The sequence below is a fragment of the Pleurodeles waltl genome, chromosome 4_1 (genome assembly GCF_031143425.1).
Source record: "Pleurodeles waltl isolate 20211129_DDA chromosome 4_1, aPleWal1.hap1.20221129, whole genome shotgun sequence".
In the NCBI taxonomy this organism is placed as follows: Eukaryota; Metazoa; Chordata; class Amphibia; order Caudata; family Salamandridae; genus Pleurodeles; species Pleurodeles waltl.
In genome coordinates this window covers 396,584,477-396,603,192 of record NC_090442.1, presented here as the reverse complement: position 1 = coordinate 396,603,192, position 18,716 = coordinate 396,584,477, and the positions used below count along the sequence as shown (strand labels likewise).

The 18,716-nt window shown below is 44.0% G+C and overlaps 1 protein-coding gene across 1 annotated transcript in view; it reads left to right on the top strand.

The window, feature by feature from the left end:
• TM7SF3 (transmembrane 7 superfamily member 3) overlaps window positions 1-18,716 on the top strand; it is a 226,662-nt gene that overhangs the window by 112,088 nt on the left and 95,858 nt on the right. Inside the window, exons 4-5 of the mRNA XM_069228617.1 lie at window positions 2,128-2,248; window positions 3,392-3,563. Coding sequence (XP_069084718.1) covers window positions 2,128-2,248; window positions 3,392-3,563 — 293 coding nt within the window. The remainder of the gene's footprint in view (window positions 1-2,127; window positions 2,249-3,391; window positions 3,564-18,716) is intronic.

Sequence of the window (18,716 nt, the reverse complement as noted above, 5' to 3'; positions counted from 1 at the left end):
ATCATTTAAGTGTGGAAGATAATAATTAGGGCTGTCCCAAAAGTACAGTTAATATTTATTCTTCATTAGGAAAGTTATCACATAAGCAATTAAAAGGCTGCACGCTGACCTGAAGCCAAAGTTTCACTGCACAATTCACACTTTATTTGGTGACACTCTTTTCAGCGTTTTAAAAACTCTTCCAAAAATGAATGTTAAAAAATATGTATGTAAAGTATAGTTATGTTGCCAACCGTGAAATTCAAGCTGGCTATCTGGCTGATTGAAAGCAACTTTTAAGACAGCTGAGTGGAGAGCTTCAAATTGTGCATGTCACTTTGGCCGGTGCAAAACAGCTGGCCAAAGTGACATGCCCACTTTGGAGCATCCAGTCAGCCCTGCATCTGTGACGCCCAGCATTCCTCTGGGCTCAGGGCTGGCGCTGCGGTAGTGCGCACTGCGCCTGTAAAAAATAAATAAATAAATGACAGTGAAATCTTTTCATTGTCATTTTATTTTTGCCTGGGTGGGGGTAGAGGCAGGGCAGTGATCCCCAGCTCTCAAGAAGAAACTACCGCTGGTGTCATGGTGTATTCCCTTTCCACTCTGGCGAGCACAAAATCCCCTCATTGGCCAGTGTTGCAAGCATAAAATAACTCTGGCCAATTGTTTTACATGGTACTTATTCTGCAGCATATTCCTAGGATCATAACTCGCAAAACAATGATACTATGCATTTTTTGCCTTTGTTTCTGATAGAGATACAACAGAAATATACAATAAAAGTAACTATCAAGCTGTCTCTTGACTTCTATAAAATAGATGCTGTACTCCGTTCTACAAGTAATCTTGTTTCCTCAGTGCCGTAGGGCATGTCCCCGAACCAGTCCTGTAGAAAATTGTATGTGCAATTATTGTACACACAACATGGCTCAGAGGTGCTAGGACAGACCTTTTGGAGGGCATTGAAGTATGTCATACTCTGCAAGTGTGACATACTTCACGCAGATACTAGACTGGGCCCAGTAGTCTGAAACCATTGATTTGGGCAATTCCCAGAAGATAAGCAAGGTTAATAGAACCAGGGCTTTGCTTAAAACCATACCATGTGCAAAGTACCTACCGGTATTATTGTGCTGTATGGAGAAGTATCCCATTCATGGTTTCTTGCTTCCGTGTGCATTGTGGCTTGTGTCACCATAGATGCCTTTGCTAGTCTCTGGTACCAAGAGTTTATGCTGCCTTGCAGTCCATGTCCCATACTGATGCTTAATGTACAATCGTTACACTGAAGACAGTCCCTCATTTGAAGCTATGCCTTGACATAACTGGCAGTCCATGCTCTGCCAAACTGTAATTTCGATCTCCACAGAACCACTAGACTAACCACTGTATTCCTCTCAAGCTCACTTGGGTTAAAAGTAAAATTATAAGTTTCTTCACAACCTTTATTAAGTGTCAACAGGGCAACTTAATACATCAGAGTAGCCAGTAGCTAAGAGCAGGTCACTACAAAAACACAAATAAGATCTTGCTTCTACTTAACATTGTGCCGGGTTGTTCAGAGCTCCCTTAGATCATGCACAATCGCCACGATCAGTAGTTTGGTATTCAGCATTTTTTTCACTTTTGCCTTCTGGTTCAGTCCCATCCACACATGATATTTTGAAGGACGACAAAGTGTGGAGTAGATGGTTAATTGAGGAAAAAAGTATCACCAGCACATGGTGTACCATAATAGCGAAGACTCTCTCCAGCTGTCTCCAGAGAAACACTAATGATGTTAATAAATCATGTTCCATTCCTTAGAACTTGTACTCATAAGTTGAAAGTGCTAAAGCATGTGAGGATGAAAATAAAGGACCCAGGGCAAACAATTAATATTCACGTACGTACTATGTTTCCAAATGTAGATTGGGCTGAAGTTAAGAACTTGTTTGTTCTATGATTAACTTGGTGTTCCATACCCAATTGGCTTAAGATCATTATAGTTCAGGACACATACATAGTTGCTGTTGACATGGATCCCTAAGATTTTTCTACTCCAGTGCATTATTTTTAAGTTTGCATTAAAATAGGAAATGGTTGTTCACGGAGTATATATGAAAAGGAGAGGAAATATATTAATTCTATCTCTTAATTTTTCAGATCCAGTACCTGGAGGTTGTAATCTAGAGTTTAACTTGGACATTGATCCTAATCTTTATTTGGAGTACAATATTTATGAAACAGTTGTTAAATTTGCTCCAGCTAATCTGGGATCTCCCAGGTATGCATTATTACACTATTTTTAATACTTTTTAGTTGTATTAACATTTTACTCTTGATCATGAAAAACATTGTGCACTTTGCCTACAAAAAAGCGTAAGCATTTTTTTTTCTTTGAATAGAGAACAAGTTACAGATTCCAAGTCACTGTATTGAAACGTTGTGTGCTTCTTGATTACACAGAACATTTGTGGCCTGATATTTTATGCTGCTTTGACGATGCACTCTTTGTAGTCTTATTGTACAGATATATTTAGGACGCTAAACCTGATCTCTACTCTGATGGTGCCTTGGAGCATCTGAAGTAGGTTATTTATTTTTCAGCCTAGCTAATTAAATGGCAAGCACTATTTCCTGGTGGTGGTCTGCATGGGGTGTTGACAAAGTTGTGATGGTTACCTATGTCATGTGTTCTGTAGAACACAATAAATGCATGTTTTAAAGTGCAGATTCATGCAACTGAAATTGTACATTCTTTCACACACATTTTAAGCAGGGTGGACTATGTAAATTTCAGCACTACAAGCAACCTCTTTGGTATGAGAGCTATCCTAATGTCAGTGTCCAGGCTAACTATGTAATCCTTCTTAACTCTGATAGGTGTGTGTACTTTTGTGGTCACCTGCCAATTGCCTTGTACATTCTTTTTTTTTTTTTTTTTTTTTTTAGTTTTTTTTTTTAAAGATATGGAGAATAGTGGACACCAGCTATTGTAGGCAAAAAGGGTATGATTTAAAAAAAATTTAAAACCCATGCTGGAAAAAAGAGCTATAAAATGCCTCTAGCACAAGGCTTTTTTAATATTATATTAATTGCAGAAAGAGGCTGGTTAGCTCATTGAAGTTAAAGCGTGTTCCTTGTTTTAAACAAGCTAAAATGGGTAATGTGTGTACTGGAGTTTCAACCAAGCACTCGGTGCAATACCATAGAGGCAAAGGATTAATAAAGCATCTTGCTTTTTTGCTGCTTGGTTAATGGTTGAGCAACTCATGGTAAAAGTGTACTACTAGGTCTTACTATGGATGTTAATTTCCTGTTGCCTTATGAAGCGCTTTGAAATTTCAGAAAAGAGTAACCTGTATATATTTTCTCACTCTCAATTTTTTTGCCTGAGATATAAATGATATGTTTTTAACCTTAATAGAGGATCCAGTCCTCCATTATGTGATGATGGCAGTGGTCTAGACTCCCGGTGGCGACTGCAATATGATGTCTATCAGTACTTCCTACCAGAGAATGACCTACAAGAAGCTTCCATGTTAAGTCACATACAGAAGATGTCAATGGTGCAACCTGTGAAAGAAAATGGTCTAAAGGTAAATCTAGTCTAGGGCAAAATGAAGGTCAGATTAATTCTCATCATTTTTGTTTTTCTAAATACTGTACTAAAAGAATTTAGTTAACTTTTTTAATCTGGCGATCCCCATGTGTTGCAGCCTCCAGAAGGCATTTGTGATTTTTTCCCCTGGTGAGGCTAAACCAAACCAAAACATAAAGCATTCATATACTGGGCTGAGGGTTGCCATTGTTGAAATCTGGTTCTACCAGTTATGAGATAAAACTATGAAGTATAATCATATCCCTCACTTTGACTGAGTGCACCCATATCATATGTGGAAGGCCTGGGAAGACACAAAGGGTTGAGTCAAGCCAATTCCAGTTTAGTGTTTTAAAAATATTTAATGTCCTTATCAGAACGTAGTAAGGAAACACATTCAGTGTATTAGGACATTTAGAGCAATTAAGCATTTATGCATTTAATTCATTTCACCCTTTCTTTTGAAGTCCAATAGAAAAACATCAAACATCTTTGCTTACCCCTCCTAGTTATTCTAGCCTGCTCCTCACCATTAGTTACCTCAATTCATTCTGTTTTACGTTTTCTGTGGTCGACATAGTTGTTTAAATTTCTTAAGACAACCACTACTTTAATAAATTACTTTTCCAACGAAATGCACCAGTCCAGCTCTCTATGCCATGTTTCTACATCCCTGACTTTAGTACTATCTTTTTCTGCATTACCAACCATGTTTTTGATCTTTTCTTGTGCCAATATGGAAAGTATTTAAGATACAAACTTTTGTTTTTACATTGCTTCTGCATGCATTGTTTTATAGAGATGTTGCCAGTCCAAGAGGATATGCTTGTCTCCACCTGCCCCTACAAAAGAAAGAAGGAAAAGAGCATTCAGACTAAAGTTACTTTAATACACTCTAGTTACCAATGGGTTAATGCTAGCATTCCCTTTATAAGAAGGAACTCCTAGGCCTCAGACATCAAACTTGCATTATTTATAACACATAATTGCTAACCTTTTTAACTTGTGTTGTATCTTACTACTTTTGTAGAAACTCTACCAGGTGCTGATTAACTATTCTGTTGAAGGGTAAATAAAACAATGTAAACACTGGAAAACAGACAAACAACTTTAGCAATGAAAAGACAGTTACTTACTGTCGCAATAGGGAGATCGACCCTCCTCTCATAGACAGGTAGCCGGTCTCAAGTTGTCCTAGCAGAGACAGCTTCTTATATACAAAATCACACAATGCTTTATTACAAAACAGTAAATAATTGACTGGCCAATCATAGATTAAAACAGAAAACATTTGAACACCTAGGACCCGTAACTCTAAACTAATCTTCTACACATTCTTTGTGTGGCTTTAACAGGTGTTAGACAAACTACCCATTCTTCACTCTAGAATGTATACATTTCTACAACACATACAGTTTTAAAACCATGTGTGCCTTATCATTGTAACCCTAAGACCTCTGTGTAGTCTGAGGTGATTAGATTTCCTGCACTCATTGTCTAATCAAGTTTACAATCTGTTTGGAAACACAAAATATGTGCCAATGAACCTATGTGCTTTTGGGTCATAAATTCCTACATGTTTGTTAAGCACGAGTTAGCTTTTAACTGCAATCTTGTCCTCAAACGAACTCTTCTCCTTATTTTGGTCAGTATTGTATTTGGGCTTGCAGTGTTTTTATTTCATATATTGTAGTGCTTTATGACAATGTCTGTTGTTGTGCTATATTTTCGCTTACATATTCTACATTTCCTGTAACCATATTCAAAGTGCTGCTTTTTTGAGGCCTAGTTGTTAAACTTCTTCAGTTCTCAGTGAAACAGTTTAAAATAAGCCCCAACACAGCCTGTCAAGCCACTTACAGCTAACATTTGCCCTAGCCAACGAGCTGCTGCAGCAGAGTGCACAGCCTATGACCATGGTGGTGGGTTGGGGAATGCTGCCTAGCATGGGTTGCAGTCTTGTTGACCTTATCTAAGTTCTATTTTGATGGGATTTGTCAGACACCACTATGGCCCTAGTAAGGGGGAGTGGAGTTTGTGCATGGTGAGGGGGCAAGACGTATGCCGAGGAGTTCTCCACACCCAGGCCAAGGAGTCTAGGGCACAAGGAGGGATTTCAAGTATTTAGCACTGTATAGTTTCCCAAATTACCATTATATTTGGGTTCAGTATCACTATATCAAAGTCAATAATGTTGACCTACAAGAGTACTATACCCACCACATATCGTATTACTACACTGTTGAGGTAAATTTTATGTTTTTTTTTTAATGTACATTGAATGCAATCCTGAAAGCATATTTCAAGTAGCGAACATAATGCACCATTACAGTAACCTGAAAATGTAGAGGGAAACAAAATGAAAGTATCAATATGTGCAATGCCAGACCTCTTCCTAATACATGTAACTCTATTTTGAAAGTCAGTTGTAATACCGCAATTAAAGATTCCGTTTAGAAACAAATGAAAAAAGTAAGTATATTACAATTAATACTTTAACACTCTATAATAATATGGAAAGATTGCATTTGAGTATCGCTGTTAACAAATAGTTAAATACAATGTTGTGTAAAGGATTTGCAATGACTCAATTTGCGACGAAAATGTCCCAAGTATGTAGTCAAACTAATTTAATCCTAAAGTGTTATCTGGGTTTAGATAAATATTTTTATATGGCTACTTAAAATTGCAGATTACTAGACAAATTAGTTAGTCTAATGTATATTATAGCACCATTAAGTGCATTTACTCTTTTTAACTTAACATCCACTTAACTCGAAGTTCAGGTAGTCGCTGTAATAGTTGATATTTTTGCCCGGCGACATATCGCATGCAAAAAAGGCATCTCACAATACATTTATCAATTAATTTTAATATTTGTTTTAATGTAATATTTTAATCTGGTTTATGTGCATAACTGTTTATATTACATTGTATTCATTTATATAGATTTATTTGCACCTTCAGTTTCAATGTAATTATTGAGTTGAATTTATGAATTGCAATTAAATTAAATTGGCTATTAAACAAATTGTCATTGTTCAACTGGCATTCGCTAACCGGAATGTTTTTTTTGTTTTTTGTTTTTGCTTCTTTAAAGAAGCACCATAAATAATGGCAAAGATGTGAAATATGTATTCATAATATAAAGGCAAAACACAGAACCCCTCTTCTTCAAAGTGTAAATACAGAGATTGAGGTTTGATTCTACCGGGTGTCCCAGGTGTAGGAAGCTGGCCTGGTGGGTGGTGGACACCTATAGTGTTCGCACCTTATAATGGGTCCAGTCAACCCCTAATAGTGAATGAAGACAGTGTCTAGGAAGCCAGGGCAGGGCCCTCTAGTGGTAGCTATGGTGAGCAGCCAAGACTTACCTAGGAGGAGTGTAAAGCACTTGTAACATCACAGCAGTCACACAGCAACTTATCACACCTGAAAGGAACCACACAGTATTGCAAAAATAAAGGCACTTTATTACAGTAACACTGAACTAGATAACCTATAGGCAGCCCCCCCCCCCACCAAACTGGAGGGAAGTACAATATATATATATATATACACACACACATATATACATATATACTAAAATAGTGGAATGTGAAGTGAGGTCCCCCACCCAAGGGTATGGAGTAGTTAGCGGGAGGCAGGAGAACTTATGACCCAAAGAGGTGAGTACCGTAAGTGACCCCCGGTGATCAGGAGAGCAGAGGTAAGTACCTGGTCTTCCCACAGACTAGCAAGGGGACTTTGAAAGAAGATTGCAAGACCAGGACCAGTCCAGTGAAACCCAACAATGGATTCAGGAAGAAGAGGACCTGACAAAGAAGGGGACAGAGTCCAGTCCAGACTGGGCAGGAGCCACTACCTTCCCTTGTGTGGATGGAGAACCAGGTCGAAGAGGGAGGATGAAGTTCAGCTGTGGAGCCCAGGAGCTGCAGATAAGTCTTTGGAGCCATGCAGATGATGTCCTAGGTTGATTGCAGGGTCACAGTGGGTCAGTGGTCAGAATGACCACCAACAAGCCTTGGCAAATGCAAGTTGGAGCAAAAGAAGAGTTGCAGAGCTGATGACAACCAGCAAGGAGCAGGAAACTCGACCCTTGGAGTCGTGAGAGCCTGAAGAATCAGTTGCAGCCCCTATCGGCAACTCACTGGCAGCAGGCACAGTAAGTTGCAGTAAGGCACAGTCAGCACACCTAGAGAGCAGTCCCACGTTGCTGGAGCAGCAGAGGAAAGACTGTCCTTGCATGGATGAAGTGATAGAGGCCAGGGCTACTTGGACCAAGACTCAACAAGCCTTGGTTGTTGCAAGAGTCACAGTGCGCAGGAGAGGCAAGGGCTCACCATCTCCCAAGTTAGACAGCAGGTACCGAGGGCCAAGGGGGCCACCAAGACTGGCCACCTGTGGTGTTGATTCTTCCTGGAGCTGAATGGCAGAAGATCTGAGCAGCTGGTCGTCATTGCCTTAGGTGCCTACGATTGCAGGGGGGTGACTCATTCACACCAAGGAAGATTCCTTCTTGCTTCTTTGGTGCAGCTGAAGTCTTGCCAACCCCTGAGGATGCACAGCTGTGGAAATGTCGCAAATGCTGGAAGGAGCCAGTGAAACAGTGTTGCAAGGCGAGATCGTCTTAGGAGTTGCAGGCTTGTTGGGTTCCTGAGCGGTCCAGCAGTGGTTCCTGTGGCCAGGAGCAGATGTTGTTGCAGAGGAGCCCTGGTGGAGTCTTGCATGCTGAATCTGGGGACCCACCCACAAGGGAGTCCCTAAATAGTCCTAAAAGAGGGCTTGGTCACTCTGCATGGTGACCACCTATCAGAGGGGGTCAGTGACATCAGTCACCTGTCCTGACCAACCCGATGCTCCCCACGAGCCTCTGCACATCTTGTTTTCAAGATGGCAGAATCAAGTGGCCACCTGGAGGAGCTCAGGGCACCACCTCAGGGGTGGTGATGGACAGGGGAGTGGTCACTCCCCTTTCCTTCGTGATTTCACACCAGAGCAAGAACCAACGGTCCATAGACTGGTGCAAACCAGATTATGCAAGGAGGGCACCAAATGTGCCCTTCAAAGCAAGCCGGTGGCACAGGGAAACTACCCCTCCCCAGCCTTGTAACACCGATTTCCAAGGGAGAGGGTGTTGCCTCTTCTACAAGAAATCCTTTGTTTTGCCTTCCTCTGCTTGAGCTCGTCAACCAGCAGGAGGGCAAAAACCTTTCTGAAGGGCTGCAGGGGCGTGGGCTGCCTGCAAACCCTGAAAGACTGGTAGGAGCACACACAGGGATCTGCACCCTGCCCTCTGAGCTAGGAGGGCCTACCATAGGGGTGACTTACAGTGACCTGGTGCAGTGACCAGCAGTGAAAGAGTGCATGCACCTTTTCATGCAAGCTGCAATGGCAGGCCTGCAGACAGTTTGCTTGGGTTCCCATGGGTGACATAATATCTACTGCAGCCCCTGGGGGACCCCTAGTGTACCAATGCCTTCGATACCTAAGTACCATATACTAGAGACTTACAGGGGTACACAGTGTGCCAATTGTGGCGTATAAAGGGTACCAAGGCAACCAAATTTAGAGGAGTGAGCACCATCACTGGGGTCCTGGTTAGCAGGATCCCAGTAAGAGCAGTCTAAACACACTGATAGACAGGAAAAAAGTGGGGGGTAACCATGCCAAAGAGAGTGACTTTCCTACACCAAGGATACCCTGTTTCGGCCAAAGTGATTTTTAAAATTGGGCAAGTACCCTAATTAAAAAGTAATGTGACTGACAGTACTCCCTGTTATTACAATTACTAGATAGTGTTGAAGCCTGAGCAACATTATCCACACCCAACAACAAGGAAAGAGACTTAATACCGTCTAAGCATTTAAAGTTGCAGCTGTAAGCTTAAAGGGCAGTACTTAATTTCACCAGTTACTGGGCAATGGAAAAGTGCATGTAATATCGTACATTTTGGAAAGTATTGAGCAACAGAATTTACATGTGAAGCACAAAAAATCTCTCAGTTTAACAGCTAATGAATTAAAAAAAAAGAAATCTTAAAGTTCGCCAGAATATATACACTTACAGCATACAGTGAATAGGCAACTTGCTCTTACTAAGAGTAAATGCATTTTGAAATTGGCAGCAAATGAGCAATCATACCCACTCCAGAAATGTCAAACAAATATGCACAATTCACTAACCACACAGTTCTGCCTAAAACTTTCACTAAATCACGTCCACCTTAAAAAATGTCCAGATGAACCATACTTTGGACGTTTCAGGAAACCCTACACAAGGCTTACATGCTAGTTGAAATAGTCATACATTTGAGAAGTCGGTTTCACAAGAAGAGTATAAAGTAATTTCACAGGTACAATTAATTTCTGTTGCCAAGAAAACCTTTCAACTGAAACCTGCACTCGAAGAATTGTAACTTCTATCATTCCTAAGTTATACATTTCTCCTTTGGCTGGGGATAATGATTGAGGCATATGTTTATTTGTACTGACCCTTTATGCATTTTGCTTTTGTATGAAAAATGGCAATTGATTTTTTTGTTTCAAATTTACGTTAAAAACCAGAGATATAAGAATCTTCAGGACTCTAGGGTCTAATTTCTCAGGACATGCCGTGTACCTAATAGTTTGTATGCAATGTCTATGAAAGGGGGAAACCCTCCTGAAGGGAGTGCTATGCACTCCACTCATGAGTGTATGTGCTAGTGCTGCATTTCTCTGTGGGGGCTTGCTTTTCCCTGTGGGCTTGCCCTACCGAACTGGCTAAACAAATAAAAAGGTACTTTCGTAGTCATGCAGAGCTTGCCCCTTACCACATATCCTATATAGAAGAAACCAAAACCAGGGTCCTGGGCAAACTGTGGACACCCTACGTGGAAAAATGTTCAGTGGCCTCCCAAAGCCAAAATTACCTCTAAATTGAGGTGCCTTAGGCCAATACGTTTGCATGGGCGTACTTGGGCTTAGTGGATGCTTCCTATTAGTCTGTCAATCTCCTTGTATTCCAAATAATGACTACATATGAAATGATTTAATCCCTCTTGCCTACCATTTTTGGAGATCAGCTAAGGTTTGATTCTAGTACCAAATACTCCTCTTTGATGGAGACTTCTAGCTGCAGATTCCTTACTGGTGAATTCTCCCCAGCTGTCAGACTGGATCCGGAAGATTGTTTGTGATTAGTATCCCTACACGCAGGTATGTGGCATTGATCGGTTCCGCGTCCATTGTTGACGGCGTCTGCATCAGAAATTACATCACAGTTTGTATGTAAGCACCCCCCAGGCGCACCAACATCAGTTCATTTCTTTCTGAACCATAACTCTCTGTGATTTGGAGAAGAGCTACCCCAGAGTAATTTTTTGACTGGCCTATTTCTACCTTTCGTCGAATATTTTTGAGGTTTACCTCCTGGTGTGTCGAGGATGTCATAATGCAAGATGGATTTTACGCCCTATGAAGCTTGGCACCGGCCGATGTCTGATCCGTACCACATCTTTTTGTGGTGTCTGGAGCACGACCATCATCCAAGGTCCTGCTCTGTGTGCTGGGCCATGCATCTGAAGGCTTTGAGGAAGTGGTCCCTAAAACTGATGGCGGCCTGGCACATGACTCGACTCCACGTAGGCCGAGGTCCTGGTCCCTAGAAGATCCCAGAACTGGTTGTCGAGTCAGACATCGTCGTCCAAGTCTTTGGGCCAATTAGATAAGTCAATGCAGAAGAAAAAAATTAAAGCCTAAGCAGTTTTGACTTTCCCGTTGTTGGGCGGCCAATGCGACGATTGAGTGTCGGAATTCTTGGCCTCACTCTTCAGAATCTGGGCCGACGCTTTGCCTCCCCAACATTCCGGGAGCCAGAGTGACCCCTGCCCGATTAAACACATTTTAAGAGACCATGCCCTTTGTTTTTAGGCAGGCTGACCCTGCCGGCGCACCTTGGGGCCCTGCGGGGTCTGAGGGGAACCCATTGGGGTTTGCGTCGGCAGCTTTGGTGCTGATGAACCTCCAGGGTCCCATTCCTAGTTTCAGACCAGCGCCAGTCTTTCCACCTCTACCTTCTCTGATGCCGTTCCTGATATCAACACTCCCGGTGCCGACGGCGCCATCCCCATTGACCGACACAGAACCAGATAGGTGTCGCAGGAGGCTCGACTCATTTGGGAAGATGTTTTCTTCCACTAGCCTAGCATTGTAGTCGGTGAACACTGCACGCTTTTTGGGCTGTTATTCCCGCACTCTGTGGGACACACTTGCGCAAGTGCTGCCGCAGGTCATGGAGGAGGCCCTGGCTGTACTCTGACTTGTGGATGGGAGAGATGCAGCAAAGTTCACAATTCGTTGCAGACTTGACACAACGGACTTGCTAGGCAGAACGTTTTCCCCAGCAGTGGTCCTCAGGCACCACACCTTACTGAGAGCATCCAGGGATGCCAAGCTTCCCTTATGCACATGCCCTTCAATGACATCCATCTGTTCGGTGACAAGGCAAATTTGGTGCTCAACTGATTTAAGGACCCTGGGGTTACGGTCAGGTCCTTGGACCTTGCAACGGTCCCCCATTTGCCTTTCACTCCTCTCTTGGCTATGGAAGGGGCATCCAACCATGCCAATTCCCCCCCAGCTTTTGTGCCACACATACTGTCCAGCCTCCCCATGGACGAGGATGTAGTATCCACCAATCTTGTGAATCAGATGGCCAGCAGTCTAGTCAGTCCCCCGCCCCCCCCTTCTGCAACAGCCTCTAAACCCTCCTAGTCTCCCTCTGTACCACCATGAGCACCAAGTTGGTGGCAGGATTCACCCTCACATGCCCCACTTATAGTCCATAACTTCACACAGGTAGGTTTTGCAGATTGTCCAAAGGGGCTACTTCCTCCCCTTCAAGACTACACTTCCCATCACGCCACCATCTCATGACAATATGACAGAGGATCATCTGTCCCTTCTCCACGAGGAAGTTGCAGCTCTCTTGGCCAAGGGAGCCATAGAGAGGGTTCCAGTGCCAGAAGTAGGCCTTGGTTGTTATTCCTCCTACTTTCTGGTTCCCAAAAAGAACAAGGACTTCATCCTATTTTGGACATTCAGGCCCACAATCTCTTCCTCAAGAAGAACTTCAGAATGCTCACACTAGCTCAGGTCTAGTCTACCATGGACCCTCAAGACTGGATGATGACGCTAGACATGCAGGATGCTTATTTCCGTATCTCTGTCCTGCCCGCCCAAAGGCGTAACCTGCTGTTCATTTAGGCCACGAGGAGGTTCAGTTCCCTGTGCTTCCCTTTGGCCTTACCGGTGGCCCTCGGGTGTTCACAAAGGTGATGGCGGTAGTTGTAGCTCATCTGCAGAGATCAGGGGTGTCAGTCTTCCACCACTAATCGATTGGCTGTTGAAGGCGAGCTCGCCCCAGGCTGTCGTCACCCACCTCCAAACTAGGGCAAACCACCAGCATTCTCTGGAGTTCACTATAAATGTGTCTAAGTCACAACTGACTCCCTCTGAGACACTCATGTCCTCCTGCATCCTTCTGGTGACATGCCAGATGGCATATGCAGGCTCTGCAGTGTGACCTGATTTTCCAGTGTGCGCAGCATCTGGGGAATCTTCCCATCACTGTCCAGGTCTCGGAGGGAACTGCAAAAGTACTGCAGTGTGGGGGTTAACGAACCACGATTGGTGCAGAGGCAGAATCCTATTACTTCCCCCACCAGATCTCCCAGTAGTGACAGATGCATCACATCTGGAATGGGGTGGCCATCTGGGAGAGGTGGTGATCAGAGGACTCAGTTCCTGGCGAAATATGGACTCCATCAGTCTGCTGGAGCTCTAGAGGATCTGACTGGCATTGAAGGCCTTTCTACCCTCCATCAAAGAAAGGCTAGTGTAGGTGTTTACAGACCGCACCACCGCCAGGTGGTATTGCAACAAGCCGGGCGGGATGGGGTTATGGACCCTTTATCAAGAAGCTCTGCATCTCTGGACGTGGCTGGAACAGCAGGGTATATTCCTGGTGGTTCAACATATGGCAGGCTCTCTGAATGCCAGAGCAGGCAAAATCAGCTGAGGATGCCTAGCATCTCCATCCAGAAGTGGTGCAAGGTCTCTTTCAGCAGAGAGGAGATCCTTGGTTAGAGCGGTTTGCCTCTTCCAAGAACGCCCAATGTCTGCAGTTTTGCGTGCCTGAGTTTCCAAGGCGGCTCTTGCTCGGAGATGCTTTTTGTCTCAAGTGGGACTCAGGCCTCCTGTACACCTGTCTGCCCCATCATTCTTGCCCAGAGTTCTCAGGAATATCAAGAATAACCAGTCCCAAGTAATCTTTCCGGCTCTGGACTGGGCATAGAGAGTCTGGTATCCCGAGCTGCTGAGCATGTCCATCGATCTTCCGATCAGTCTGCCCATTTGGGAACATCTTCTGCAATGAGGGGAGGGGTTCTTCACCCAAACCTGTCCACTCTCCACCTTCTTGCATTGAGATTGAGTGGTGGCAGTTGACAGCTTTTGACCTTCCTCCCGAAGTCTGTATTGTAATCTTGGCAGCCATGCGTCCGTCCACCAAGAATGTATAACACTGCCCATGGAAGAAATTTGTGGCATACTTTTCATTCTTTCCTTCGTTAAACAGGGCTCTGCCTTGGGCAGCCTGAAGGGCCATTTATCTGCCATTTCTGCTCTCTTGAGATTGCCTTATCATCCATCCTTGTGTAAGTCTCCTATTGTATATAAGTTCCTCAAAGGTCTTTCGCATCTATTCCCTCCCTTTCCGTTCATTATGCCCCAGTGGGATCTTAATTTGGTTCGGACTTTTTTTTATGTGTGCTCCTTTCGAGCCCCTCCACAATTGTTCCCTCAGGCTTCTCACATTGAACACAGCTTTCTTTGTGGCAATTACATCTGTCTGCAGAGTGAGTGAGCTGAAGGCCTTATCATTTACCTGCCCTACCTCTATGTGTATCCTGACAAAGTGGTGCTTTGCACAAGGGCCTCTTTTCTGCCAAAAGTAGTCACACCTTTTCATGTAGGCCAATTTATCACTCTGCCTACTTTTTATGCACCTCCAAATCCTTCTAAGGAAGAGGAGACACTCCACCCGCCTGGACCCAAAAAGAGCATTGGCATTCTACCTTGATCGTATGTGTGAGTTCTGCTGGAAGACCAACTCTTTGTAATGTTTGTGGATGCGAAGAAAGGTTGGGCTGTGCAGAAGCAAACCAGATTTCTTTGGGTCATGCTCTGTATCAGAATCTGCTACACACTGGCCAAAAAGCAACCTCCTGAATGTTTGTGTGCTCATTCCACCAGAGCTAAAGCTGCAAACACTGCATTAGCACGTTGAGTTCACTCCTGGACTTCTGTTAGACAGCAACATGGGCCTGTCTGCACACGTTTACCATACGCTACTGTCTGGACATTCAGATCTGTAGGCATTTTGACCATTCAGTCTTGCAGGACTTTCTCATTTGAAATTGGTTCGCAGACCCCCCCTCCAGGGATGGTATTGTTTGGGTATGTATTCACAGGTAAGGAGTCTGCAGCTAGAAGTCTCTATCAGATGGACAATTTACTTACCTTCAGTAATGCCTTTTCTGGTAGAGCCTTTATCTAGCTGCAGATTCCTTACTGACCCACCCACCCTCCCGCTCTGAGGAATGGATTTCTAGGGACAGGAATGACCTCTTTCAGGGCTCTAGTTTTGACACACCAGTGGTCAGTGTTCTTCGTGGCTTTGCCTTTTTGGCATGGAAAGCTGTGAAAAGAAACCGACATAGGCACACCTGGGTGGCACCCATATCTGTTTCTAGTGCTGATGACACTTTCTAGGGACACTAAGCTGGTTAATGCAACCTATCGGCACATGGTATGTGCATTAGCAGAGCAAAGTGACCTTGCTCATTCACATTAAGAGATGAAGGGGATCTGAAGCTTTACCTCTACGTAAGGCTGCTACGTTTAGGTCCCATGAGTTATCTTTGTCCTCCAACAGCTGAGCTGGTTGTGCCTAATGTCCCTCCCCTAGCCTTACACTTGGGGTGGGATTAAAGACGCTTGAGGTTAAATGCCTGGTCTGACTCCCACCATCATCTTTCATCCTCCCTTGATCTCCTGGAGAGCAAGCAGGGAATGAAGGGGGATTGAATTGTGAAGCAGGTGATCAGGGTGGGCTCTATCTGTATGTTTCTATTTGCCTACTTGTGGTGTCTGGTTCCCACTAATTTGGTGCTTGTCTGACAGTGCAGATGTCTGTTTAGAAACCTGCTTTGTCCTTAAGTTGCCTTTTAATGGGGATTTGGGGGGGGGGGGGACTTTCATAATTACCTAATGCCCTCTTTAGTTTCCATATCAGCTAAAAGGTTTATCTTTCTGGCTGAGTTTATTTCAACTAGTTGGTTCTTAGGCCCAATGCCTTATATGTCTGTACCAAGTGCACACTCTCTCCCCAGATCTGTCATGGCACTTTACACAGGAAAAGAGCTGTCTAAGCCATCCACAAGGTGATTTGAGGTTTTCCTATAGCCTTCCTCACGTTTTACTTGTAGCGAGGTATTCCTTTTCCTGTGAACGTCTATGTGCATGCTGTCAGATGAAAGTAGTCCCTTTTAGATGTTTTCTACATGGCTTCCACACAGGTCTTCTGCAAACTCTTTTTGAGACACTACTTCTTAATGAGCATCTTTTTGATCATTTCCTTTTCCAAACCTGTTTGTGGCTTTTCTATTGGCTGTAGTGTGCCTCCACCCATGATTTTGAGAGTTATGGTTATCTTTTGTTTGAGTTTGGTGAAAAATGGGACTTCATGATTATGTTGTGATCTTGTGTGCAAAAGGCTTGGTTAGAGATGGAGTCATGAGAACATTAATGGAGCAGGATGAGTATCTGGCAGATGTAGGTTCCCCACCACTCTCTCACAGAATTGCCAGCGGCTGTGGAGGATTCCATATCTGAAGAGGAGGTGCAGCTCGCCATGTCCATGCTGTCTGGAAATAAAGTGCGAGGGCTAGACTGCTTCACGACTGCCCTTTATAAAGCATTAGCGAATATAGTAACACTGATATTGGCCAGTGACGTTAATTAATTCTATAAGGCTGAGGTGACTCCCACACTGTGATGGAGTCTACATTCACGTTGTTACTGAAACCCTTTGTCATGTGGCCTTGTTTAATAGTGCCATTAAAATATTTACCCAGATTCTCACAATGAATTTTTATGATGTGTTGCTGAGCCGGACGTCCTCCTTACCAAGCAGGCTCCGTATAATCAGACGGTCGATAACGTGCAACTCGCTCTTTGGGCCGGATTCCAACCTCGACTGAGGGGATTACTCCGTCCCAAATGTGACGAATATCCCGTCCACCGTATTACAAGTTTCATAGGATATAATGGAACTTGTAATACAGCGGACGGGATATCTGCCATATTTGGGACGGAGTAATCCCCTCCGTCAAGGTCATAATCAGGCCCCTAGTGTCCTGGATGGGACTATGCAGGACAACATTCAAACGGTCCGTCCCTTGACACGGATAAAGTGTTTGATAGGGTAGATTTGACATTTCTCTAAAAGACCCTGGCAAAAACAGGTGTGTAGGACCTGCAATGCTCACATTCCTTGAAGATAACTTAACAGGGCTCTCCATGAATCTTTGTTGTAGAGGTCCTTGGTGTGGTTTCCCCTGACTTTTTACCTTCAGACCTCCTGTTTTTGCCAACTGTTTTTGCTGGCCTTAAGATTCCTTGCACTTTGCCTCTGCTAATCAGTGCTAAAGTGCTTGTGCTCTTTCCTTAAAACATGATGACATTTGATTATTCCTAATTGGCATATTTAATTTACCTATAAACCCCTAGGAAAGTGCACTGACTGTGCATAGGGCCCGTAAATGAAATGCTACTAGTGGGCCTGCAGCATTGATAGTGCCACCCACTTAAGTAGCCCTCTAACCATTCTCAGGCATGCCGCTGCAGAGCCTGTGTGTGCAGTTTTACACTGCCATGTCGACCTGGCAAACAAATCCTTCCCTTTTATACATATGTCACCCCTACGGTAGGCCTTTGACAGCCCAGAGGGTAGGGTGCCATGTATTTAAAAGTCAGGGCATGTACTTTTTAAGTTTTACATGTCCTGGTAGTGAAAAACTCCCAAATTGGTTTTCACTATTGCAAGGCCTGTCTCTCCCATAGAATAACATTGGGATTACCTTATAACATTTTAAAAGTGTTATTCACAAATTGGAAGAGATGGACTTTTCACGTTTGGTGTCTCTGGAATTACAATTTCAAATCACAGCTTATTGTGATGTCTGATTTTAAATTGCAATTCTGAAAATGCTACTTTTAGAAAGTTGCTATTTTCTTACTTTAGCCTTTTAGTGTCTGCTGCCTGTCTTTGGACACATATGGGGTGGGTGACAACTGGACGTTGTGTATTCCCCCTAGACGGCCACACACAATGGGAGCTTAGTTGTGACTTGATGGGCCATTCTTGGAGGAAGGAGCAGGGTACAGTCTCACTTAAATCTGAATAGGCTTATCCTGTCCCCATACAAAGGGCTGCATAACCCCCAGTAGTGAGTTTGGCACCAGGACAGGAAGGGCAGGGAATCTGTGCACTTCAAAGGCATGTCTCTTTCCCCCCCCCCCTCCTTTTCAAAGGTAATGGACCTCTGAGAACAAAACTTCAGTATACTTCTGGACCTGTTGAGACTGTCAGCGAGAAGAACTGCTGTGCTGCTGCAAAGACTACTACTCTGCTGGACTCCTGCTTTGCTGTGCTTGCTTGTTTCCCTCTTGCCTGAGACTAAGAAGGGCTGGCCCTGCATTTCTCCAGCCCAGAACCCAGATGGACTCCAAGAGGTAGCTGGCTGGTCTCCTGATCTAAAGTTTCAGGGACATAAGACTTCCAACCAACTTGCTTCTGCTCCTGGAACCGCCACTGTGACCCTTTTTCCCAGCGCAAGGTGGTCGCATCCCCGTCGACGGCAGCCTCAAAGACTAGCCTGAATCTCTGCGTTGCATCCTCTCCACTGCCCAACACATCCCCAACGCTGGTCTTCGTCGCAAGCCCCTGTTCCTGGTTCCTCTATTTCAGTGCAGTAGGAATTTGCACCCTAACCCCACTGCATCTCCGAATGAGGCATCGCTTCTGTTGCCTGGAGAATATCAAC